The sequence below is a fragment of the Erigeron canadensis genome, chromosome 4, assembly GCF_010389155.1.
Source record: "Erigeron canadensis isolate Cc75 chromosome 4, C_canadensis_v1, whole genome shotgun sequence".
Lineage (NCBI taxonomy): Eukaryota > Viridiplantae > Streptophyta > Magnoliopsida > Asterales > Asteraceae > Erigeron > Erigeron canadensis.
The window spans coordinates 40,488,127-40,514,268 of record NC_057764.1 but is presented as its reverse complement, the minus strand read 5'-3'; the positions used below and the strand labels follow the sequence as shown (position 1 = coordinate 40,514,268).

Sequence of the window (26,142 nt, the reverse complement as noted above, 5' to 3'; positions counted from 1 at the left end):
AAATATATTTATATAATAATTTAAGTTAATTATCTCCCCTTTTAAAGGAGGCTAATTGGGCCTAGATGGGTTTGTTTTAGACCGACTAATGATGGATCAACCATGTTATTTTGGGTTATATGAAGAAATTGAATAAATCTATCTATTATATTAATAAAAAAAATTATGACATTTTTTAAAATTTATATACCACATCTCCTTTTAACTTAGTTATGACATCATATTTTTCTATTTAAAATTTAAAATATATTTTTTTCAAATATGTATCATTAATATAGATTTTAGTTAAATGTCCATATTATTTGTAAGATTTTTAATCACCTTATTTTTTCGTTATATCGTTATAATAGGCCGAAAACTATGGAGTCTTTTTTTCCGATAACGTTTTTTTTTTGCCAACCAAATGTGTTTTAACGTGTATCTACAACTACACAACTTTTGTTTTCGTTTAGTTTCATTTTTAATATAATAATTTATCATAACTTTCCAACTTATTTAATTAACGTTGTAATTATACATTTTAATATAACAATATTTTTAAAGCTACCGGGTATCATAAGGTTTATTGCAAAGCGTCCATCAGTTAACCCGAGTTGATTAACTAGTGTTTAGAAATAAAAAGATTTTAATATAGTAACTTTATAAATAAGAAAATGATAAATGTATCAAGCATTTAACGTATATAAAAATTTATATCTTTCATACTAAAAACTCACCTTCTAAATTTTTATATGAAGTGTAAAACTATTTAATACACCAAGCCTTAAGGGTTACATGACAAAACTTTTTTATATAAATCAAAAGCTTTTTAAGTAGTTTCTCAAACTTGCTTTTAAACAATAATGTAAAATTTTGTAAAGTGTATCGAATGTTTTAGTATGTTATTTGTTTGACATGCTATGTCAACTAAATTTAACAAACTCTAACTCTAACTATTTTTAAATTTTTTAAAATACTTTGTTATTAACTTCGGCCTCAACCCACCTTCACGAGCATCTTTTCCTTGAAGTCTAGCCTTTCGCGGTCATAAATAAAAGCCAAATTTACTATATTTGCCTTTAACAAGCTTAAACCCTCTGGCCTTCTAAACAAAAATAAAAAAATCATGCCTAATCTCCAATCCATTATCATTTTAGTTGCTTAATTCATTCTCACAACATAGTCATATAGTTTTATAAATGGGTTTGTATTACTAGAATACTAGCATAAGCCATAAAATGTGGCATCATTAACGTCAACTCCAAAAAGTACTTACAAAAACATACATGAGTTTTTGTTTGTACTAAAAGTAATTCCTCAAACAGAGTAACAGACCAAATAAACATGAATAACATCTTGTTTATTTTTGTTTGTCTAGCTTAATAAACAGAAAAATAAAACATAAAGCTGTGTTCTTTTAATACACACGAATACTACCAAAAAAAATTCTTATTAATATATTTACGTAATATATAAAATAAAATGTATTTATGTTAATTAAACATAGATGTCCTAATTTCATATATTTCGCTGGAAACTTCGTGTCGCGATTCGACAGCGGAAGGTCTAGCATACGTTGTCTTAACTGGGTCCGCGCTAGAGAGCTCCCTCGAAGTAGAAATGCCTATTTCAAATATCCGATGGGGGGAAAACCCCCTACTAATCCGCCCGAAGGCACGACGATCAATATGGGTAAACTCTGCCCCCTCAGACTTGAACATGGGTATACCCAAGCCAAGCCCTCATAAAAGAACTTCCTTATGTCCTCCCCAAGGCTTGAACTCAAGACCTCATGTATAAGTGGATGGTATTTCAACTATTGAGTTAATACTCAAAGACAAAGTAACAGACCAAATAAACATGAATAACATCTTGTTTATTTTTGTTTGTCTAGCTTAATAAACAGAAAAATAGAACATAAAGCTGTGTTCTTTTAATACACACGAATACTACCAAAAAAAAATTCTTATTAATATATAAAATAAAATGTATTTATGTTAATTAAACATAGATGTCCTAATTTTATATATTTGGTCTTTCTTGTTTAACTTTGACCGTTAATTTTTTTATTTTGTGCTACATTATATTTGATGTAAGATATATTAATGGATAGAGTTTTTAAAAAAATTTTACATTGATATAATTCTTATCAAGTATTATATAACACAAATAAACATATTTTCGGTTAAAATTGTGGAAAAAAAAAGACTAACAATGTTTAAATTGAAACCGTTGGAGTATTAAAGTATTTCGTAATATTAATTTAAAAAATGATTAAAATAATTTAAGATACATTTCAGTTTAGTCGGTTTGTTGTATTGTTGTATGGGTTACCCTTGATTATATGGTAAATTAGGTGGCTACCTTTCTATGTTAACCTCTTAATGACCAATACGGCCTTTGTGTTCAGCTTCGTGTTCAGCTTGTATTCAAATGAGGTGAACAGTACCGTTATATAATAGCTTTTGCAAAAAATACTTGTTTTTATTTCACCAAAAATATTCCAATAAATAATGATTAAAAGCGGCTACATTTCAACCCTTTTATTCCCTTAAACAAATTGACAAAACCAAGTGCTAATCATTATCGAACATGGGTGCCACCTTCATTTGCGCCATAAATTCTCCAAACCCAACCACCATCTATGTATATTTTATTTCATTTTTAACAGTATTCAATATAAATCTAACAATTCATACCAATTCAAATGAAACCTTAAACCCAAATCCAACAATGTTCTTTCCTAAATTAGCTCCTCTTATTATCTTGTTTTTCTTGCAAAACCTCCTCATTTCAAACTCCATTAATGCACTTACACCCCCAAAAGCAAAACCTCGATCTCAAATCAATGCTATCAACCAATTCTTAACTCTTCAAAACAAGGCACGTGTAGCCCTTCGCATGCCACCACTAGTGTGGGATGCGGGGCTTGCACGCTATGCTGACATGTATGCTAGGCAAAGGCGACAAGATTGCTTGTTAAGGCATTCAAATGGGCCATTTGGGGAAAATATATTTTGGGGGAGTGGTGATAGGTGGACACCCGCTCAGGCGGCAATGGCGTGGGTGGGGGAGCAACGATGGTATCGCTATGGCTCGAATTCTTGTTATGGGGGAAGGGAGTGTGGACATTATACACAAATTGTGTGGAAAAAAACAAAGAGGATCGGGTGTGCTAGGGTGACTTGTTTTGGAGGTAGAGGTGTTTTCATGACATGCAACTATTTTCCTCCCGGGAATTATATTGGTGAAAAGCCTTATTAAAGAGTTTTTCACATACTATATTTTTTGGTATAGTAGACACGGTGTACCAATGAAAAGGGGAATTTTTTTCTAAACTTTTCGATCAATAAGAATATAATATTCATTATTTTATAAATAAACTATTTTAGATCAACATATATAATATATATATATATGTGATGTTTTCGCCTAACATATTCTAGATTTTTAACAGCTACTTTTGCCATTAATTTTCACTATATTGGTATTATTATTTATAAAATTTAAATGATGTCGAGGTGTAAATGTATTAAAATCCAAGCAATTGTGTCATCTTAATTTAACAATCAGTTTGATTGTTCATTTATGGTGTTGAACTGTTGATCAAAAACTAATTAAGGTGGTATTTTTCAAATTTTGTCATCATGAGCAAATCGAGAAAATCACTCCAATTTCTGGATTACTAGGACTTACAATTATTGAACATGAACACTTTGTCTTTTTATTGATCTTGTTATGTTTTACGTACATGGCAAATTTGAATCACTCACAAGTCATTATTGAGATATCATCGTGCCACCATCACTCGATAATATATCGATCTCCATTAAGCCACACAAATTTGGGAGTAAATTCAATAAATATTAAAAAAAAAACCATTCGTAGGATTCGAATCCAAGACCTTGTGGTCTTTAAACTAGACCATTAAGCCAACCATTCGCGATAAACTACCAAACGTACATTAAAATAGGGGTGGACCCCAGATATACCTTTGTAACATCATTTTTCTCATATAGTGCAAATTTTGTTAGAAAATATAAATTTTTGAAAGTACAGTTGGTCTAATTGAAAGATAAACGTGATCTAAGTATTTTATGAACCTACTAGCTGTGTCCACTGTTTAAATGGGTTATAATCAAAGACGAACTCATGAGAAAATTATTAACCGTCAAATATCTTAAATCCACTTGTGTGGTTGAGTAGCGGGTAGGCGCGCGTTGATTGTTCAGAAAGTAATTAAAAACTTGTACCTCGTACTCTTGTCATTTTTATGGTTGCCAAATGCTATATATATATATATATATATACTAGCTAAGTATCCCGAGTTTAACCCGGGAATAGTAATAAAAGTTTTGTAAAAATATATATTTGATACTTAAGTTGTGACAGTCTAACGGTACTCATAATCTCGTAATACTATATCTTATGTTTCAAATAAATTTAATTAGTTTATTAACCCGTATGATAAGCCAAAAGTTTAAAATTATGTTATTATAAAATTACTTATATGATATATAAAAGTCCCATGTATAAGATAATAGAGTTTTCAAAAGAAAATAAAAAAAAAATCAAAAATAACAAAATAAAAATGAAATAAACTTTAATTAGGAAGGTGTTTTTGACATCATAAATAAATTAAATAAAAAGGAAACTAATTTTAAGAAAAAATTTGGAGGTGACAAATTAATTATTTTTGTAAAATGTGATGTCATAACAATTTTATTTTATTTAATATAAAGATATCATAACACGGACGAATCTTTAATTAATTAGTTCAAAGACAAACGGTAGATTTTTACATATGAGATAATTACACCAACCGGTGAACATCAAGATGATGTGATGTTAATTATTAGCTAGCTAGCTAGGTTAAACACAAGCATAAACATGGTTAGGTATATGTGTGAACAGGATTATCGGCTTAAATTGGTCAGGAAGGAGAATAAATTAAGATCTGATAATGTATTCGACTAAATATCAATTAAAACATCTTGAAAATGTATTTAGCTAGAAATAAATACTCATATGTTAATGATAAAACATTACGAGTAAAACGCTAGAAACCATTTCAATTCGTGTCATGCAACTACTATATATGAAGAGCAAAGCTAAGTTCCACGTCGACCTTATGGCCCTTAATTTGTCCATTTTGTCGTTTATACGTAAGCGGGTATGTATATATAGACTACTATGAGGTGACATATTAATTTTATGTATATCATTTTTTGTTCTATTTAATTAAAATTTCGATAGAAGATAAAGGGAATTTTAACAAACTAAAAAAATTTCAAATTTACTTACAAAATGTTTTGCCTTTAACTAAAAGAATTCAAAATGAAATAGATTTTTTTTTAGCAACCGGTTCAAACCGGAAAGAACCAAATAATTGGCCGGTTCAACTGTCCACTAGTTTAACTAAAAAACCAACCTAATTAAATTGGTCGACTAACCAAATATCAGTTCAAAATGGTTTTTAAAATAATTCTAATAAGTCAATAGGCACATGTTTTGACCGAAATTGATAGTTGGCTTTAAGAAATGACAGACTTCAACTTTAAATTAGATTATGTTATAGTTTTACGATTTACAATGATGAATGGAAATGTTTTGATTAGTGTTAAAAGTTGCTAAATACTTTTTAAAAAAAAGTTTAAAAAGATAGCATGTTGCATGCATTATTCAAAAAAAAAAAAAAAAAGTGATATTTTCATGACACTGTTAGTCATCCACAATATATACACAAAAGTCAAAACGAACGGAAAGGAAACCATTTGATATAAGGCCAGGCCAAGCCCATACAGAGCAAATAAAGAGTCCTTGGCCCACCATTAACCTATCACAATAGCCCGTTGCCCCGTCATATGTTAGTTTTCTTAATTTTAACCCATAAATTAGTGCTCTCTAAAAAATGATCACCACTAAACATTAATATGTTTCGCTTCGGAATATTTAAACCATGCATGCGTGATACGGCGGCGAGAGCTGATAGCGGCGGTGATTGGTGGTGATTGCGGTGGCAGCAACGTAGCTATTGATGTAAAGGGGATATTATAGTTATTTTAGACTTCGAGGGATATGTATTATAAATTATTTCATTAGGAATATGAATTAGTTATAAGCAAGCTTTTTTTAAAAAAAAAAAGTTTTTAGTATCTTAAAGATAGAAAATTGAAAGGAAAAAAAAAAAATGTGGTTTGTTTTATATAGGAGTCAATATATTCTTTTCCAATTAAAAAAATTATGTATAACTGTGTAGAAGAAAAAAACTTATTTATTAATATAACCTGTAGGTCAATAAGGTATGTACAAGACACTCTGAGAGTAAACATTTCCAAAAGCCGGTAAAAAGAATTACAAAATTGAAAAATGACAGAAAAAGTTACAAGAATACCTTTGCGCAGGAGTGTGTATTTGAGTTAAAAGACCTTTCCAAGTAAACCAACCAACAAAAGCCTCGTTGTTTTTTCTTTTATATTCTTTGAAGACAATAAACTTCAACATAAAATAATAGCCGTGTGTCGTTTATTTTGATCGACTTTTATACCTCAAGTAATACTTGTTTATATGACAATTAAAATAATCCTACAACCCAAATAGAATTATTCATTGATAAACTGGTCAAAACGATCATTTCTTTCAAAAGGGATTTGCTCATTTGCACGATGTTAGGTAATGTTGTTTACGATCTATGAGAAAGATCAACGGCGGAACTTGAACACTTATTATGGAGGGGCGGAACTCAATGACACATAAAATTTAGTTTTGTTAGAGAGGCTAATATGTATCATGAAAATTATTTTTGAAGAATATATAAATAAATTAGTATTAAAGATAAATACTTTTGGAAGGGCTGGAACCCCCTTTAGCCCCTTAAAAGTTCCATCCTTGAGAAAGATTATTCTAATTATATCAAGATCTTCCATGTTCTAGTGGATGTAATTCAACCTTACAATTTTGTGAAATGTTTTGAATTAAACCACCAAACAAGTTTTGGTTTACGATTTTAGAAAAGGAACAATAATAGAGACAATGGCTTTCACTTCGCATGAAATAAAGAGAGAATCTAAACTCACATATCTATTTATGATAACAAAATATACATATTTATATCGATTTCATGCATTTTAATTTGGTCCAAGTTAATTAGTTTCTGACTACAACCAAATTCTGCCAACTTTTTGTCCTCATAAAGTTCGACCTTCATTTTATATGTTAGCTTAGATAGTGAATTATGGAATGAGATATGTGGTGGACAGCGTTTGTTTCTTCAAATGAATTGTTAATGTTCCGAAATCCAGAGGTCGAAAATAACATATAACTCATGTTAATGATTTTATAAAAATATCCCAAACCTAAACAAAATTTGTGTTTGGATCATGGCCTCACATATATACGTCCCACTTCCTATTTTTTTTTTCCTCCTAAACGGCTAAAGTCTTATTAACAAAGTGACCACTTCTACTTACATGCATATCCATACACGTACCCTGGAGAGTTTTAGTTTGGAACCTGTCCCCCAAAAATCCATCTATCTACTTCCTAGCTTATGTACAGACTTCAACTCAATATGGTTAACTTAAATATATTTTAGAGTAGATTTTGTGTCTTATACATCCATGCATTTAATCATCACCAAGATGGTATAATGATCAAATACATCAAGATGTTGCGGGCCGGGATATATGGAACTCATTAGGTAAATATCTTTTTACCCTAATAGTCAAATTTAAAGTCTTATATCTAAAAATATAAACATGTGATCACATGGACCCACAGATAAAGCCGTTACAAGTTCAAATCTTGCAAAATGCAAGAGAATAAACTATATTTAGTGACTCATGTGTGAGAATTGTGAGTCACCGGGCATGAGTTCTATGCGGTGTGTACTCTGGGTACCAAAATGGTACATGAGACCAGAGGATTCTCATCAATTTACTTTTTTTTACCTACAAAAAAAATACCAAATTGGTCAACATAAGGCTTCCAATATGACTAATTATAAGGTAATTTTCCCGGCCATATTTTAAATGTTAAATGTCCAAAACCACATATATCTAGGTTGAAGAGTTGGTTTTCTGAAGTAAATTGAACACACAAGACTTCATTTCTCTAGATTATGTATTACAATTTTGTTTTTGTGCGCCATACCCTAACTAAATTACTAAGTTTCGTCGCAAACTAATTCAATAAGACCCATACCAAAACTGGCGAACCCTTTCGTCTTGAAACTGCTAGCATAAACTGAGTATATAAACTAAGTAATATTATTTTTTTTACTTTAATATTTTTTTAATTTAACTATTTTACAAGCTTTTATAAAAAAGAAATGATTAATCCCTCTAACAAATCAACCAAAAAATCCTCCTAATTGCAAGATCATCATGACATGTGCTATGATCAAGAAATGAGCTTAAATGAGTTTAAATAAGAGAATTAATGTAATCCAAATGTCAAGTTTTAGAAATTTTATGAGGATTTTTAAGATGATCTTTAAGATGGTTAATCATTTCATTTTTCTTTATAAAATATTACCAAATGGTCTAATGACAATAAGACTTGTTTTCTCACAACATATCTTAAGTTCGATCATTATTCTAGACATTTTTGGGGATGATCACATGTATTTAATTTTCACTTTTGATAAACAACTTATATATAGTAGTTTTTTATAATCTGATAATTTAGATTTTTTACCTACCAACTTTTTGACACCTATTATTTAACCACCAAACTTTTACTACCCTTATTTTTTGGTTTTTTATGGTTTGGCCATTAACTTTTCAACTTTTTCTTAATGTTTGCATCTAGTTTTGATTTCAACTTTTCACCTACATATAACATAAAACTGGGTTCCATATAAGTACATCGTAGATCCACCGACCCATTTTCGATTAGTAATCATTTATTTTTAATATATTTATATTTATTTATATTTATCGTTCTTTCACTCTTTATAATACGTCATGTGGTGCGTGAGCGGGGTGTAGTTCCAAGATGACTTGTTAAATTATGTAATATGTTCAAATATATCCCCTAAGTTATGGTGACCAGGCACAGTTGACCCTCTTATTTAAACGGTTTCCATATTGATTTTCAAAAATTAAATTATATTTAGATGCGTTAAGTCTTCATGTATCAAATATCAAACGCATATACCTTCAAATAAATATATGGTAAGTGTATTACTAATATACTAGCCTTGTGCCCGTGCGTTGCTGCGGCTTGGGGGGAAACAATCGTCTGAGAAAGCTAGGGTTTTTTTTTATGTATGATGTAGATAGATTTGGGAGATAGAATTGGGGGTGTAAAGTTTTCGTAAGGGTGGTATAGTCCAACTGTAGATGTAGATATAGAAAGATGTATTAAATTGAGGGGCATTTTATACCTATTAGTTCGCGTTTGTTTTACAGAATTTGATGGAATCTGATGGAATTGTAATTTAATTCCATTCCTTAGTGTGTTTGGTTATTCAAAGAATGAGGAATCTTATTCCGTATGAATGTAAGCATTCCATTATTTGATCGAATCTCCATTCCTTTGGCATGGAGGAAGGAATTTCATTCCTTCCATCACTTGAATTCTCAAACAATCAAAATATTCCGTCAAATTCCATTCCTTCGTATTCCAATTCCTTCGAAGATTTTCATTCCTTCCAAAAACATTTTGTGAACCAAACGTGCCCTTAGGTTCTTAATTACTTAAAGCTAGTTCCTTCTATAAAAAAGTATAATTTAATTTGGGTTTGTAATACTGACATTTTCTATAGACAATTATGCATGTAACTAAATAGATCATTTTAATATTTGTTGACCACTCATGCATTTTGTTTAGTTTACATTATATCATATTTTGAATTCTTAGATACAAATGTAATATATATTTATATTTTTTTAAATTTGAAAATCATGTAAATGACATTTAAAAAACTCGGTTGGCATCACATAAGTATAATGAACTATAGAAGAAGGACCTCGGCGTCCGATATGAACATCATGGGAGTAAATTAAAATAAGAAAGGAAAAATGATCATTTAAAATTGGAAAATGACCTGTACGAGTTGTCACTGTAACCGGCCGACCTTGTGTTAATTGAATAGTCTTAAAAAGTAGGGGTAGCTTTGGCAACTTCTTAAAGATGGTGGGCCATTAAGTGCCATGATGATTTCCAACACAACGATCTTGTTTTAGGATTTATAACAAAAATAATATCTTTTTGTCTTCTCAAAAGATTTTCTCCTCATCCCTTCTTTGATTGAAAACATTAGAAGTGTTTATTTGATGTAACTTAGAACTAATGATTTGAAAATAAAAAAGAAAAAGAAAAATAAACATGTAATGTCAGTAGCCTTAATATTATATTAAAACAAGAATACAAGATGGAAAATGATTAATCTTCTGAAACATTAACCTAAAAAACCTCCTAAAAATTCTATGAATATGATAAGTGAATTTTACTTAATCTCTTTCCTATTTTTTTTTTTAATGCATTGGGGCATATGATCAGTGAATACTCCTAAATTACTTTTTTAAACCAAACAACATACTATATTTATAGGTTTGAAATCTGCTCTTGTCAACTCTAACTCTCACTTATTTTAGTATTTTCTATATGCTAATTATGTTTTTAGTAAAACTTTTAATCATCAAACTTTTAAATACAAAAGTTCTACAAATTAATATATATCTTTAGAAAGTATCAAGAGGGTTAATACTATCTTGAAGATAATTATAATCAAAATCGTTTTGCATATGATGGTCGATCATGTTAAAGTTTTCTAACAGTCAACATCATTTGTATTCGAAAATATGTTACGTATTTACTCATACAAAACTACAAAGTTGGGACTAATTTTAACTTTAATTAAATCTACAGGGGCTTTATAGAAAATGGGTCATAAATAAAATAATAGAATACTCATCTTCCCACTCACATTCACAAACCTCCATTTTAGATAAGTTAACTAAGATTTTTTTCTGCAACAATTAAGTTTAAACATATCGTAATCAATCACCATAATACAACTCGAAAATCTCATCTTAAATCCCACCGTAATACAATTCGAAATCACATTTTAAATCCCAGATATATCTCGATATCTTTCGATTTGAAGATTGGGGGTGACTCAATAAGCAAAGTCTATGAAATTGATGGTCATAGTTCACCTTGTAAATGTCTGGTTATTATCCAATAAATTAAAAGGATTATTAAACTAATGATTAATGAATTAGAAGAATTAATTAATCCCCTAAAACATACAAGATATGACAACAAATCAACGATAACAAGTTTATTTAAATTAGTGGACCCAAACCCAATAATACGAGTAAAATGAATGACCTGATGACTAATGAGCAATGAGCATTATCTATAGCTAAGTTGACCTTGCAAATATAAATGAAATAAAGAAGTCGATCTCTAATTGAGGAAACCAACACCTGTAGTTTTCTTTTTAGTTACTTTATATAGAAATTAAAAGTTTAATAAAAAGATTAAAGTGGAAAGAAGATAGGCCCGTGATTCAACCAGCGAATCACTCCGTCCAATCTTTTTTTATTACTAAAAAATGTCTTATTCAGTCGTTAAATTTTTTTTTAAGGCAAATAAAATTATATATATATATATATCCTTTATTAAACCAAACTCGTGTGAATAGTAAAATGGAAGACTTTTTGTATGTTGTAAAACTTTGATAGAATATATCTCTAACCAAAAATGAAGTAAAAATGCAATTAGATGGGATGGTTTGGATGCTTTTTTGATTTGAGAGATTTTTAGTTCAAACTTTCTCAAACATATTAACCTTTTGATTTTTTTATTTCAAACTACATCTTGGAATTTTTTTTGAAAGGAAGAACGGATAAATGGCTAACACCCCCAAATTTGATGCGTCAACGCCAGGTTTAAATCTTGGCAATGCCCTAAAGGGTTTGCTCTTTCATGTGTAGATGGGTATAACATTGCTAAGACCCCCTTACCACATTTTCATGTGGCAAAATTTGAACTCATGCTCCCCTATGAATAAACCACAAAGTGTAAAACTCCATAACAACTACTGTCACTTTTTTTGAGTTGTTTCTTTCATATAATTTGTAGTTTTTGTTTTTTAGCACTTTTAAAAAATAATTTTTGTTGTATAACTATTTGTTATTTGTAATATACATTTGTTATTTTTTTTTTTTTATAACTATTGTAGCACTTTTACCCTCATATTTTGTACTTTATAAATATGATATATATTTTGTATTATTTGATTTTTGTACATTTTGTTTTATTCTTTATACCTTTTTGATAATTTTGTTGAAGTATTTTTTCCAAGTTATGTTGTTGTGACTGTCGTATTGTGCTTAAGATGTAAAACGAATATTCATGGCAATATGTGAGTTTTTGTTATACTTTTGTAAAAAAAATTTACATATATATTATCTGGTTTTCTTTTAATTCTTTTTGTTGCATTTTTTTTTTCCGTTGTTTTAACTTTTGAATTTCTTTAATAATTTCTTTTTCCATCATGTTATATGGGTAAACTCAAATATAATTGTATGGTTTTGGTATTACCCTTAAAATATGAACCACCATAGAGACACCGCCTGATGGGGCGGCTAGAACCATCTAGTTTTCATTAAGATACTAGCAATGTGCTATTGAAATATACAAAGACTGTACATTGATCCAAAACCAGTGACCCAAAACAAGATATCCCAATTATGTAATTTGGCTAGCTATGTTAAAACCTTTTCATTCATCCCATGTTAGTTGTATTAGTTTTTCTCTATTTTTAACCCATAAAGAAACTCATTATATCTCGATTGTACTCATCACATTATCCATCGAGATATAAATTTATTGTTGAACACTTGCTCAATTTTTGTCTTCATACAACCATATTAACGAGCAAAGAACCGCATGAATGAGTTTCTTCCATTTCGATTCAGTTGTTACCTTAATGTTCGATTCAAATTTTATGTGGCTTTTTCACTATTTTTATTTACATATGATATGGGTCATGGGTCCTGCTATAGGAACACCCCAATTCGGTATAAACACTCAAATACCCCATCATCTGGTAATACTGTGTATCATACTTTGACTTTTATTGTCAAAAAAATTATATACTACCTGTATAAAAGCAAACCACGTATTGGGGGTTTATACCGGATTGATGGATGTGTGTATAGACGTTACACACACACACATACATATGTTTGAGTTAAGCTTAAGTGTGAAATCACTCATATACCAATTTTATAATATTTTTATTTAATGAACAAATGTTTGAGTTGTATTTGATAAAAAAATTTCAAACGTTGAATTTTATGGATTAAAAATTAAAATAGTATGTGAGTATTTACATCTAACCTTACGTACGTAGCATTCTTATATAAACATCTCCATATAATATATATTAAATTTAGTAATAAGAATACGTGACTGTTAGATACTCCCTCCGTTTCATATTAAATGTTTAATTTTGACTTGTCAAGTTTTCTACTTGCAACTTTGACTATAAATATCTTTTTTTGTATTATATAATAGTTGACGAAAGTTATATCAATGAAAAGTACATTGAAAACTCAATCCGTCCACATATTTTATATGAAGTGTTATATAATATAAACAAATATTTTTGCGGTCAAAATTTAAAGCAGAAAACTTGACAAGTCAAAATTGGACATTTAATATGAGACAAAGGGAATACTTAATTTTGCATATTAAATTACTCACATTTTGATGTTTAAATTCACAAAAAACTTAATCATTGGTCGTATTATATGCGACTATGCGAGCCTTTGTATCAAAGAGTTACTTTTACTGTGCTTCATTGAATTATACGATGGTATGGGTTTCCAACAAGATATCATCAGACACAGCTGTCAGTTTCAGGTGGGCCCCGCCTCATCAGGACAGACCCATGACACGGAAATAAAAATCTTATTATATCTAATCACCAAATCTTTTTTACGGCCATTATGTGTCCACGTGTCATCACTGTACTCGTCATCACTCTTCATATCTACCTAAAAACAGATATAGATACACACACTCACCCCCTTCCTGTTTACAAATCCCAATCGAAGTTTCCAGAGACATTAAAAATCTTAAACCAATCGAAGACATGATGACCGTACAAAACAGTGGTAGTACCGTCAAGGGTTTTCCACTTGGCTGGCCCGTACCAGCCAAGTTTTGTGACTCGTGTAAGACCGCCGTGGCCTTACTGTTCTGCATAAAGGACACGGCGTTTTTATGTATGGCGTGTGACATGAAAATACACAGTCACACGCGTCACGAGCGTGTGTGGATGTGTGAAGTATGTGAGCACGCGCCTGCTAGCGTCACTTGTAAAGCTGACGCTGCCGCGTTGTGCGTCACATGTGACCGAGACATTCATTCGGCGAACCCGCTTTCTCAACGGCACGACCGCGTCCCGGTCGTTCCGTTTTATGATTGTGTGGATATACTCGCGAAAACTTCCCCGTGTACCTTCCTTGAAGGAAACGCTAACGAGGATATGATTAGTTCGGTAACAAATGATGATGAAATTGATCAATGGCGAATTCCCGTAGAGTCGGTAAATATCGATTCTGGGACCGATGTTAAGTCAGTCGAGATGTTGTTCCCGGAATCTGATCATTTACTCGATTTCGATTTTCCTGTTGCAACAGATAGTGTTGTCCCGTTCCAACCCGTGCCTCCCGCAAAGAAATATGCGAATGAAAATCGATGCGAGATCGATTTCACAAGATCTAATATCATTGATTCTTACAACAGTAAAAACAGTTATTTATCGCAGTCATTGAGCCAAAGTGTAATTACAAGACCTAGCTCCTACAAACATTTCAATATATATTATTATTCTGCATAAAGAAAAATATTTGGTATTAAAATCTAGTAACATCATTTCAGGTATCTTCGTCTTCGATTGATGTGGGAATCGTACCGGAAGGAAGTTGCTTATCTGAAATATCGCACCCATTTGCCCTACAAATGAATGGGGGAGGGGAGATGAACGGAAGTCAACAACTAACGCCATTATCCGGGACGGACAGGGAAGCTAGAGTGATGAGGTATAGAGAGAAAAAGAAGAATAGGAAGTTTGAGAAAACAATTAGATACGCCTCAAGAAAGGCGTATGCTGAAACACGGCCAAGGATTAAAGGCCGGTTTGCAAAAAGGACGGAAGCTGTTGATTCGGATGCCGACACGTGGTTGTTTAACGGGTCGTCGAAAGCTAGTTATGGTGTGGAGGTTGACTACGGCGTAGTTCCGTCCTGTTTTTGATGTTTTTTTTTACAGTAATATCCTTTTTAAGCTAAGTTTATGTTTTAATATGTGTATAATTTTACTAAGATACTGAGGTGAAGTTAGTTTTTGTTTTTGTTAAATCTAATTTACCGGAGAAATTGAATAATTGTTGATGATTTTGTAGTGTGCAACTATTCAAATATGCAAATCTGACCATTGACTAACTCCAAGAGGCAGGCAGAATTCTTAGTTAACTTGCAAGATATATGGTCAAAGTTGTTTTAAGTCAAAGGTAGACTACCAATAGGTAATGAGAATTTGGTTCACCATTCACCAACAATAATTGTGGAAAATTGTATATTCAAAATTATTGAATATATAGTTCTGTGTATATAAGTAGGTATGTAGCTCTTAAGGGCATGGTGCGATGGTCATGAGAGTGATTTTGGAGATGATGGGAAAACGAATAGTTAGTTTCAATTTTATACTATGATGGGGGATGCAGTTGGCTCCCCTGAATCGCACGATTAAGTTAGCTCGATGCTCGATCAATGCAACATTTGACGCAGTGCAGGCATCATCAGAGAACACTAAGAAATTGAGAAAAAAAGGGTGGTACAGTAAAAAAAAAAAATACAGGGATAGATATGACGAACAACTTTACAATGCAATATGATATTAATGAAAATTTATGGACTTCATGTTGCATTTCAAACATATAAACATAGCAATCACAGACTATAAAAAATGTCTGTAAAACACAACAGATCACCAAGGATATATGGAGTTACTTATTGATCATAAATCCCGTCGAAATTCTATTCTATCTACAATAAATTTACCTTTTCTATGTTGGTTATGGTAACAACTAGCAGACACTGCTAGCAAATCAAATTATTATTATTATTATATTTTTAACGACAAAATAAATATATATTAATAAAGCTACTAGCAAGGAGCTAGCATCATAGAAAATTACAATTACGATCTAGAAATCAACAATTACCTATTACACAACAAAGTTTACTTTGCACTTTAGCCCAAACATAAGCAAAACAAGTCTCACTAGACTAATCACTACATTTGTAATACAAGAATATGTCAGCATACCTCCCATTACACATGCTTCCATATAATTGCTCCACACAAACACACCAAATACAAATCAATTACTTTTAATTTTTACTTCTTGAACTTTTGATTAAAATATTCATTTAACGTAATCAATTACAGGTAAAAATAAAAGCTTTCCATTTCTAGCCCAAGTTCAACCTGTAGATGAAATTTCATTTTGTGAGTATTTCATATTTTCAGTAATAGCAAGACATTTTTTTGAACAAGTTTATAGCAAGATTACCAATTTACCATAGCATATATATAAATGGGCTAAATACCTATGAGGCTATGACCAACACGTCTACTAAATGAGTCTGTGATGTTATAAACCAAAACAAACGGTTGGGCCACACAAGAAACCTATACTAGAAATGAAGTGTTAGCCCCATACCAATATAAGAGTGAACACAAACACTATCAATAGAAGTTACGGAAAAATGATTAATCCTTTTAAATATTTTTAAAAAAAACTTTTAGAAATTATAAAATATGACATGTCATGATCTTGTAAATATGAAGATGTATTAAAGTATCAGTTAGAAGGATATATCATATTTGGGATTAAATTTTTTTAATCTTTGAAGTTCAGCTAGAATTTCTATATCCATGACCATAAGTCCATAATTACGTACCTTTATGCCAATTTCGGACACTTGTAACGTTGGTCTACGATTTTGTTTTTGTCTTCCCTGTAAATTCTTTCAATTTTAATACGAACAATAAACAAGCCAAAATATTATCACCTTCTTTCTGGTTTTCAATCAATTATACTAGTATGATAACTAGAATGAAATTATTTTCCCGCCTATATACAATTTACTCACTATCCCACAATGAAGCCATACTTCTAAGTTCGAACATTGGAAAGGACGAACTTGGGACAAAAACAACTACCACAAGTGCTATATTTTTTTTATCGGAAGAGATGAGCCGTGTTCGATTGAAAGAGCATAAGAACGAAATTTTCCAATTTAATTATATTAAGTTTCGTATACGATAAAAACTTATTAGTCACAAGTCCTTGGGTACACTCTTTTCTATTTATACATAAATATCTAAAAATGGATGCTAAGATTAAGATATCTTATTAATTATCATCTCCCAATAATCATAATTATTATACATTGTACAAGTTGTCTAAAAGCATAATGAACGGAGATAAATAACTTTTAATGCAAATGGGAATTTATTAATAATACTTTATCAAAGAAAATAAACATCAACAAGGGTTGGTGCTTCATGTGGATATTGTTCATATCCCCCACTGTATGAAACACTGTTGATCCACTTATGGCAGAACGTTTCATAAGTGACGTTAGGTTGCTTATAAGGGTATCTAATTTATTAAAGTTGTGTACTTGTGTATATACTAATTTAACTTGTATCTATTGTAATGTAATGTAAATACTCCAGTATATCATATCATATCATATTGATATATACTAGTATCTCACCATGGTTCATTCATTAACCGTATATTATAGAAAAATATGGTATCACCACATGTTTCTCTCTAGCTACCCTCAAAATCAATATTACTATCATCGAACCTAAATCTGTTTAAGGTGGGTTTGCTTATAGTTGAGTAAGTGTACGATAATATATAGAGATATTGTCGGGAAAATTACATAGATAGTCATATTTAAATATGTACGCCCAACTTTAAACAACTACGAAAAAAGGTATTTATTTGGTCATAATTTTCTTACTACCTAACATAGCTATTAAGAAATACTCGTAATAGTAACTAAACAAAACTCAACAAGTGTCACTTAATGGGTTTTACATGTTTTATTAGCTTTGAGTTTTTTTAGAAAAAAACAAATTTTTTTTTTGAAGTATTTGAACAATAAAAAGAAATTGATTCCACATGATAAAGCTATCATTAGCTAAATTGTAACATCGTGTAATTAAAAACTAGATTATTAAATTAGTATTTGTATAAATAATGTATATAAAAAAAACCAAAAGTTCACAATAGTTTATCGTAACTAAACTTTAGATAAAAAAAAATTAGAATAAATATGGTAAATTAGGCTTTCTACGTGAATCACTGGCTTAAACCCCAGTGGTCAGGGGTATCTTCTAAATCCACTATGTGGGCCTCAAGGTGAGTTTATCAAAGCTCTCAGATTTGAGTCTTGGGGTTTTCATCTCAAAGGAATTTTCCATGAGGATAGGGTTAGACGTCCAAAAAATCTCTAGTTAAAATTGCATCCAACACATTTAAATCGAAACTCACTTTACAAAAACAAAAAAAAGCCTTTCTACGTGGCACAAGAAAATCCTATTAATTTCGCTATCATCATAACATTAACCCATTTTATTTCCTTGCTATTTTAATTCTTTTGTCCGGTTAATGATGGTCAGTTTAGCTTATCAAAAACATTTCTAAGTTACTCAAGGTTTTCATTTCGATTTCCAGGGACGACAGGATTTGGGTTATTTTTGGCTCATGGGCAACATTTGTCTAGAACACGTATAAATTTCACAATTATATAGTGAGTTTTCTCTGATTTTATATAATGTCTAAAGAAATAAAAAAATTTTAACCAGTCTACTCTATCATCATCTTTCTCTTAAAAGTATGTATAAAACATTAATAAGTGTTAAGGAGTAATAACAAAAGTAGCAATAACATATATACCTTGTCATGTTTTGATTGAATATTATTATTTCTTACCAATAAAGTTAGGCAATAAGAAAATTATGACCAAATGAGTATTTTTCTTTATAAATGTATAAAATTGAACATACACCAACAAATATGACCATCTAAGTTTTCCTATGGTCTCATGTTAGGTTGACTCTCATAGTGGCTACAATGTTTAAGTGCACTTTATAGTTGCCGCATATATATACATGTACGTTCTAAAACAGTTTATGTTTTATTATGGAGTCGCGCATTCAAAAATAAATTAAAAAAAAGTTTTATTATGGAGATATTTATTTATCATCATAATATTAAAAGGCACTTTTTGTTATTGATAATGATAATGTGTGTACGGATATATCCAAACAAATAGGTATTTTTCTTTACATATGTATTTTCTAATTTATAAAAAAATGCACGTGTAAGGGTATTTCCAAACAAAATAGTTTAGATTTTGAGTAAATTTAATTAGTACCACATGATATACTATTATTTTTAAGATGTTAATATATGTTTTCCAAACTGGAAATAATTAGCGCGGCTTGGTTCATTTTCAACAATTCGCACGGATCCTTTTGTATACCCAGTTACTAAAAATAGGAAGTAAAAGAAAAAAGAATGGAAAGGAAGAAAAAAGCGAACCAAACATGCAAATCGATCAAGAGAGTATAATGTAGTCTTATCATCCACTTAACTAATGCTAAAACATATAAGATACGGAGCATTATAGAAAACAACTAAAAAAGCTCCACTAATGATTCTTTTTATATAGTAAAATTGAAATGGCCCATTTCACACAGTAACCTCCTCAAATGATAACAATAATAATAGCGACTAAGACAATGAAAGAATCACCACTCAACACATATCTAAAACAATAATGCCTGTTGTGTATATCACCTTTCAAAAAATCATCATTATTACGTTTCTTTATAGCTATAAAAAGGTCAGATTTATATAAAAGCAGATTTTATCTAACATAAGTACATAACTACATACTTGTGGAGTTAAAATAAATCTAAAAACAGGGAACTATGCTATATATTGAATTTTCAAATAGCAAACATTGATATGTGAATGTTGCTTATGCCTGACCCTAGGGAACAATCAGTCGATGTCCAAATTAAGGACACAGCCACACGGATCTAGAATTATTTCTCTTTGGGCTTTTTATTTGTAAAATACTTTAACTTGTCACTTTTTACAAAAATCTGTCCTATTGTGGGGAAAAAAAACCGGCTAAATCATCTTTAGTGGGTTTTTACAGGCTAATAGATGATGTGGAGCCGGTTTTATAGTGATTGCAGCCCAAATCATCAATATGATACACTGTACTTCTCCAAAATTACTTAACCTCAACACCTTCATCTTTCAAACACATTTTCGACTTTATTTTAGCCTTTTACTCCATCATAAACTGTTTCTGCCCCAATTTCCTTAACCATTAAGCAGATATAGATATAGATGTACCATTAAGCAGGAACAAAAGCCTGGCAAGTTTTCGGATTGAGCGAGTGTAGATTCGACAAGTTTACACAACGATTCGTCGCCGCTAAGCGAATTTGAAAGCAATGTATATATCGTAGGTAAGTCAGATACTTACAAAGCCATCCCCACCCCCAGATTCTACACATAAAATACAATGTTATATATATATATATATATATATATATATATATGTTTAAATAATAATATAGTATAATTAAATCAATGGAATTAGATGCGACGAAGAAGAAGAAAAAGATTACTTACAGATCGATATTCATCATCTTAAACACAACAGAGACCAGCGGCGGAGGATGGGTCTGCCGACAGCCGCCATTCTTATATCCAGATCGATTTATATCGAGATCTATATCTATATGGAGGATTGATTTGTATGTATAATGTGTATATTCCATCAATAATTTAGATCAATGATTTAGTTGTTTAGAGAATAATTTGTTATAATAAAATTGGTATGGATGAATTTTGTTATAATAAAATTGTTAAAAAAAAAAGAAGAAGAAGAAAAGCTACAGATGATGATCGATGATGATATTTTTTGCGGATGAAAAATCCACATCATTAATTAATATACAACAACAACAACGGGACCCAATTTCTGTGCGGGGTATGGGGGAGGTAAGCTGTAGACAGTCTTACCTCTACACAAAGGTAGAGAGACTGCTTCCATAGGGACCTCCGGCCACAAAGGAGTGCAAGACGGAAAATGAGAAATGTTTAGAAAATCATACCTGTCTGCCGAAAATCTGAAAAGAATAAATACCTGTCTGCTGGGTCCGGCTACTATGCGGATCAAACGTTTATCACTCATGCGTCCTACCGATATCTTAGAAACATGTTTGACAAAACAAATACAAATACAAATACGAAAGCAACCATATTGGGCATATTAAACAACATAAAAATTATAAAATTATAAAAATTATATTAAACATCATTAATTAATATAAATTATAAAATAAATTAAAATAAAAATAAAAAATGACTAGCTACTTGATGGTAGACCTAACAAAGTTGGTTTAGTCGGGTTTTTTCCCCACAATAGGACAGATTTTTGTTTGTACCTCAATAAAGTAAAAAGTGACAAGTTAAGGTACTTTTCAAGTAAAAAAACCCTTTCTCTTTCAATTGAAATACTTTGTGATATATAATGTACTTTTTTATTTAATATGCTCTTTATTAGACTGATAAACTTCTACTCATATATTTGTGGGCTGTTGTGTTGAGTTTATTAAATGGCCGAATACACAAATAATGCTAATATATATTAATTAAATAAAATATAGATAATTTAAGGTTATTTTTGTTTATTAAATTAAAAAATATGAAATTTGATTGAATGATTAAGTTATTACTTATTAAGTTTATTAAGTAGAAAGTGAACAAAACCTTATTTAATATTCATACTTTTAACAATCATCTATTTTCTTATGTCTCAAAAATATTTGTGTCTTCATAAACCAATTCTAAATATTTTAAAAAGTATTTAGCATTACTAACTAGTCATATTTTAGGAAGAATATAACTTTGTAATTTGTCGGGTTTCATCAGCATCCATAAACTTTATATGATTCTCAAAAACACCACGAAAGGAAGAAAAGATGTAACAACAAATGATGACATGAAGGGCAGGGCAAGACGTATGATGAGGATAGCATTATCCATGTCTCCAGTATATATTGAACACAATAATGTAATAATGCAACTTGCTTTTTCTTAATTATTCAAATGTTAGTAAGTTATGACGTTATGTAGCTAGTAATCTCGTATTACTGAATTTACATTACAATTAAACAAGCAAAACTTACGGTAACATGCATCATGTATATTTTGAATCGGGAAAGCTGCATGTGATGTGCTTTAAAATTATGACTCAAAATTAATTTTTGGTTTTAGTTGATCTTTAGGATGGAGATTTCTTAAATTTATCAAATTTTAGGGGTAAAATTAAAAAGATCTTGATCTTTGGATTAAAATTAATCTTGATCCTTGATTTTAATTCAAGTGTTGAAATTAACAACTTTACCCCTAAATAACTTTAGATTTAAATGACTAAATTGATATTTTTGGGTTAGTAATAATAGATATGCTTATAAAATGTGCCTTAAAGTATATCTAAAATATTCAATAGTTGACATATAGATTACATATTTTTCCGTATATAATTTTTTCTATTGATTTTGTCATGTGTGAGTTGTATCTAGCTTGGACATATTTAGTATTTTCTTTTTGAGATTGATATTAGATATTTGCTTCAAAAATATCTCAATTTTCAATTTCACCAAGGCACAGGACTTTAAGAAAAAATGTTTTATTCTAATTTGAGGGTTATAGTACTTTATTAGGCTATAGGGAGTGGAGCTATCCCAACATATAGTGACTTACGTCATGTGACGCCTAGTCACATGTTGGTCCCTTTAAAAAAGTGGGAGTGGGGCCATTTAGTGAGTGAGGGGACTTGTGCCACGTGTCACATTATAATGATGATTTTTTATAGCTTATTTTTATACTTTAATAAAATATAAATCATGAAATCGAAAATATAAATCCATCATTGTAAAGACATAAATCCATTACAAATAAACTTAAAAGTTACTAAATAATTACAAGTACTGTAAATTAAAAAAACAATATATTTGTACATTAGTTAATTAAAAAAACACAAAAAGAAAACAGATGTCAAGGGTTTGATCTTCATGCCCAGCAAGGCCGGAGGTCCTTTTTTACCAATGGTAGAACATGGAAGCAGTCTCTCTACTTTTGATAAGGATAAGGTTGTCTACCTTTAAAACTCAAAATCCGTGGAAAACGGCATTGAGAGTTACTTACTTACAAAAAGAATTCATTTAGATTAGGTAGAAAAGACATTGAAAACTTTATCAATTTGTAAAGAACCTCAACCTTTAGGAGGCTAAAGTGAAACTAACAACAAATAAAAATAAAAAAGACCCACTCACCCACACATGTCTTCTAATTCCAACTTTCCAAGTAAAAAACGAGTGTCTACTCTCTTTCTTTAAAAATAACAGGACGCATCAATACACATATATCAAAAAATAATTATAAAAAGGAAATAAAAAACAGTGAATAATGCATTGAAGTTCGAAAAAGATGAGCAACATTGGACGATATGCAAAAGTCGCCGAGGGGGTTGAAATGGTCAGGATCGCCAAGTCGGGATGGTGTGTGGAGTGATCTAGCGGCAAACGACCGGCGAACCAGGGGTGGGTTCACCCTACTCCCTTTAACCTTACTTTATAATCAAGACGGCCCGAGTATAGATGGATGCACAATTGAGCAATAAAAAAGGTAATCTTTATTTTTAAAGAGGAAAATAACAAATAAATTAAAAATACTGTCAACAAAAGTAACGTTGATCAAGTTATATATAAACGGTATAATTAAAGTGTCTATGCAAATAGTCTATACTTCTTTATTTTCTTTTTTCTCTTCTATTTTAAAAAAAAAAAAAAATCTTACTAAACAATTATAACTACATATCTCTTTTAGTTATTAATTTGGATTGGATATCTTTATATAATATACTTCAAATATCCTTAATGAAATTATTTACAACATACATTCCACACTGCTACCGCCTCCCGCACCACCCGTCATCGACGCCGCTACCAAACTAACGCATTGCGCGGACATGTAGCAAGTGTATATATAATTACTCTTATCAAAAAGGTTTATTATTAGCAAATTCAATATAAAAAAAATCACGAGAATTCAATGACTTAAAAAACAAAAACTTCAATTAAAAGTTGAAATGAACAGAAACTAAATTTGAAGCAAGATACAAAAAGAGACAGTAAGCATTACTCGACTTGACATAAATAACTATGGCAACATACATAGTCAGCCAACAAATTTCATTCTTTACTGTGGGTTCGCCGCATAAATGATGTCACCACTCTAACTCGCTATAAAAACCACTTCATCCAAGCAGTCTCAATCCACTCACAACCCAAAAAAAAAAAAAAACGTACAAAAAAAAACCACTTATCATCTCTTCTAATTAATAACAAATTTTAAAAAAAATGGCAATTCATCAATCAACATCTTTAATGGCACCAATATCATCCCCTGCAGTGATGATAGCTCCTCAAAGGTCACCATGGCACTCACCAGTTCCTTACCTGTTTGGTGCTCTTGCTGCCATGATGGCTCTCATTGCTTTTGCTCTTTTGATTCTCGCTTGTTCTTATTGGAAGCTATCTCGTAATTTACGAAATGAGGCTGCAGATGGTGATCAAAGAGACCTTGAGGTTGGATCATCCCAAGACGTTAAGCCTAGTGATAATACCAAGATTAATCAATCGGTTTTTGAAGAGAATTATCTCGTGATCATGGCTGGCCAACACAAACCGACGTTTTTGGCCACGCCAGCCAGTTCTAGTAGAACGTCGTCTTTTGGTGGTAGTAGCTTTCGCAGTAGTTCAATGACGTCTGAGGACAATTCCCAAATGGAGAAAGATGAAAGTAGTAATCGGTTACAAACAAGTACCTTGGTATCCGCAGACCACGAACAGATATCTTAATTCCTTTTTTAATTTTTTTTTTTTTTTTTTAACTTTGAGTTGAATTTTTGTAAGAATCGTCATGATCAGTTGAGGTTTTGAGTGGTGGTGTTTGTAGTCTTGTAGCTGATCATAAGGCATTCTTAATTTTATGTTTGCCGTTTTCCTTTGATCATATAAGGTGCATCAAGTTTTGGGGAATCTTAAAATTAAATTTGAAAATTTTATCTTTGCACGAATTGCATAAACCTTAGTTAACTCAAATATATACACCCTAATCATAATATCTCTGTGAATATTTTTTTGAAGGCTGCACAAATTCAGGGGTGAATTTTTATATAAAAAATACAAATTTTTTATGCAAGTTCGGGCTGTATTAAGCATTTTTCTATTTTATTTTATTTTCATTGTCCAATATTAAAAATTCCACCAAAGAAAGCTATGCAGTCCAAAAACAGAAGTGAAACTTTCTTTAAATATATACATATAGTATGAGGATTTTTAGAACATAGATCAAGGATTTATAAAAGGGATGCTTCATTTGTTCAACAGATCAATTACCCACATAAATAAGATATGAGAAAGACATGATGTAGACCGTCTTATCTCTAAGGTAAGAAAAACTACTTCAAGACCGACATTTGTTCAAGGTCATACGTATATATATTCTGTTTTACCCAGAATATGAGTATGAATGTAGCGACAAGACCCAATGGCCATGGATTGTAAAGTTGGGTTGCTTTAACATGTCCTTTTCAGTTCTCACAACTAACTGATGAAGTTGTAACAAACCCAAGATCATGATTCCGCAACAGGATGAAATAGCCCTTAACCTTGTTCTGTTTAAGCCCAGAAACAGCCTCTAAAAACTTCTAAGCACAATGCAAGTGCCTAACTACAATATTAACTCATCCGGTCATCCCAATATTCAAGCTTAAAATGCATATGCAGTCCAAAAATAAAAGTGAAATTTTAAAATATAAATTCGACCACTTTAAGTTTAAGGTTTAACTATAACAATAAAAGGCAATTATGTTTAAAATACAAATCATTTATGTATTAATTTTTTTTAAACCGAGACTATGTTTATTGTTAGTAAAGACTAAAAAATAGTCTTGA

The 26,142-nt window shown here is 30.7% G+C and overlaps 3 protein-coding genes across 3 annotated transcripts; all 3 read left to right on the top strand.

Annotated features, from left to right (window-relative positions):
- The first annotated feature begins 2,663 nt into the window (after window positions 1–2,663).
- Window positions 2,664–3,365, top strand: LOC122596511 (pathogenesis-related protein PR-1-like). The gene has a single exon (XM_043769099.1). The coding sequence runs from the start codon at window positions 2,713–2,715 to the stop codon at window positions 3,241–3,243; it is 531 nt and encodes a 176-aa protein (XP_043625034.1). The 5' UTR covers window positions 2,664–2,712; the 3' UTR covers window positions 3,244–3,365.
- A 10,659-nt stretch (window positions 3,366–14,024) lies between these two features.
- LOC122596462 (zinc finger protein CONSTANS-LIKE 5-like) lies at window positions 14,025–15,401 on the top strand. The gene is made up of 2 exons (XM_043769042.1): window positions 14,025–14,788; window positions 14,887–15,401. The coding sequence occupies exons 1-2, from the start codon at window positions 14,096–14,098 to the stop codon at window positions 15,259–15,261; spliced, it is 1,068 nt and encodes a 355-aa protein (XP_043624977.1). The 5' UTR covers window positions 14,025–14,095; the 3' UTR covers window positions 15,262–15,401.
- A 9,069-nt stretch (window positions 15,402–24,470) lies between these two features.
- LOC122598518 (protein GLUTAMINE DUMPER 2-like) lies at window positions 24,471–25,215 on the top strand. The gene has a single exon (XM_043771112.1). It carries the CDS (start codon window positions 24,544–24,546, stop codon window positions 25,042–25,044), a length of 501 nt encoding a protein of 166 aa, XP_043627047.1. The 5' UTR covers window positions 24,471–24,543; the 3' UTR covers window positions 25,045–25,215.
- Window positions 25,216–26,142: the final 927 nt, after the last annotated feature.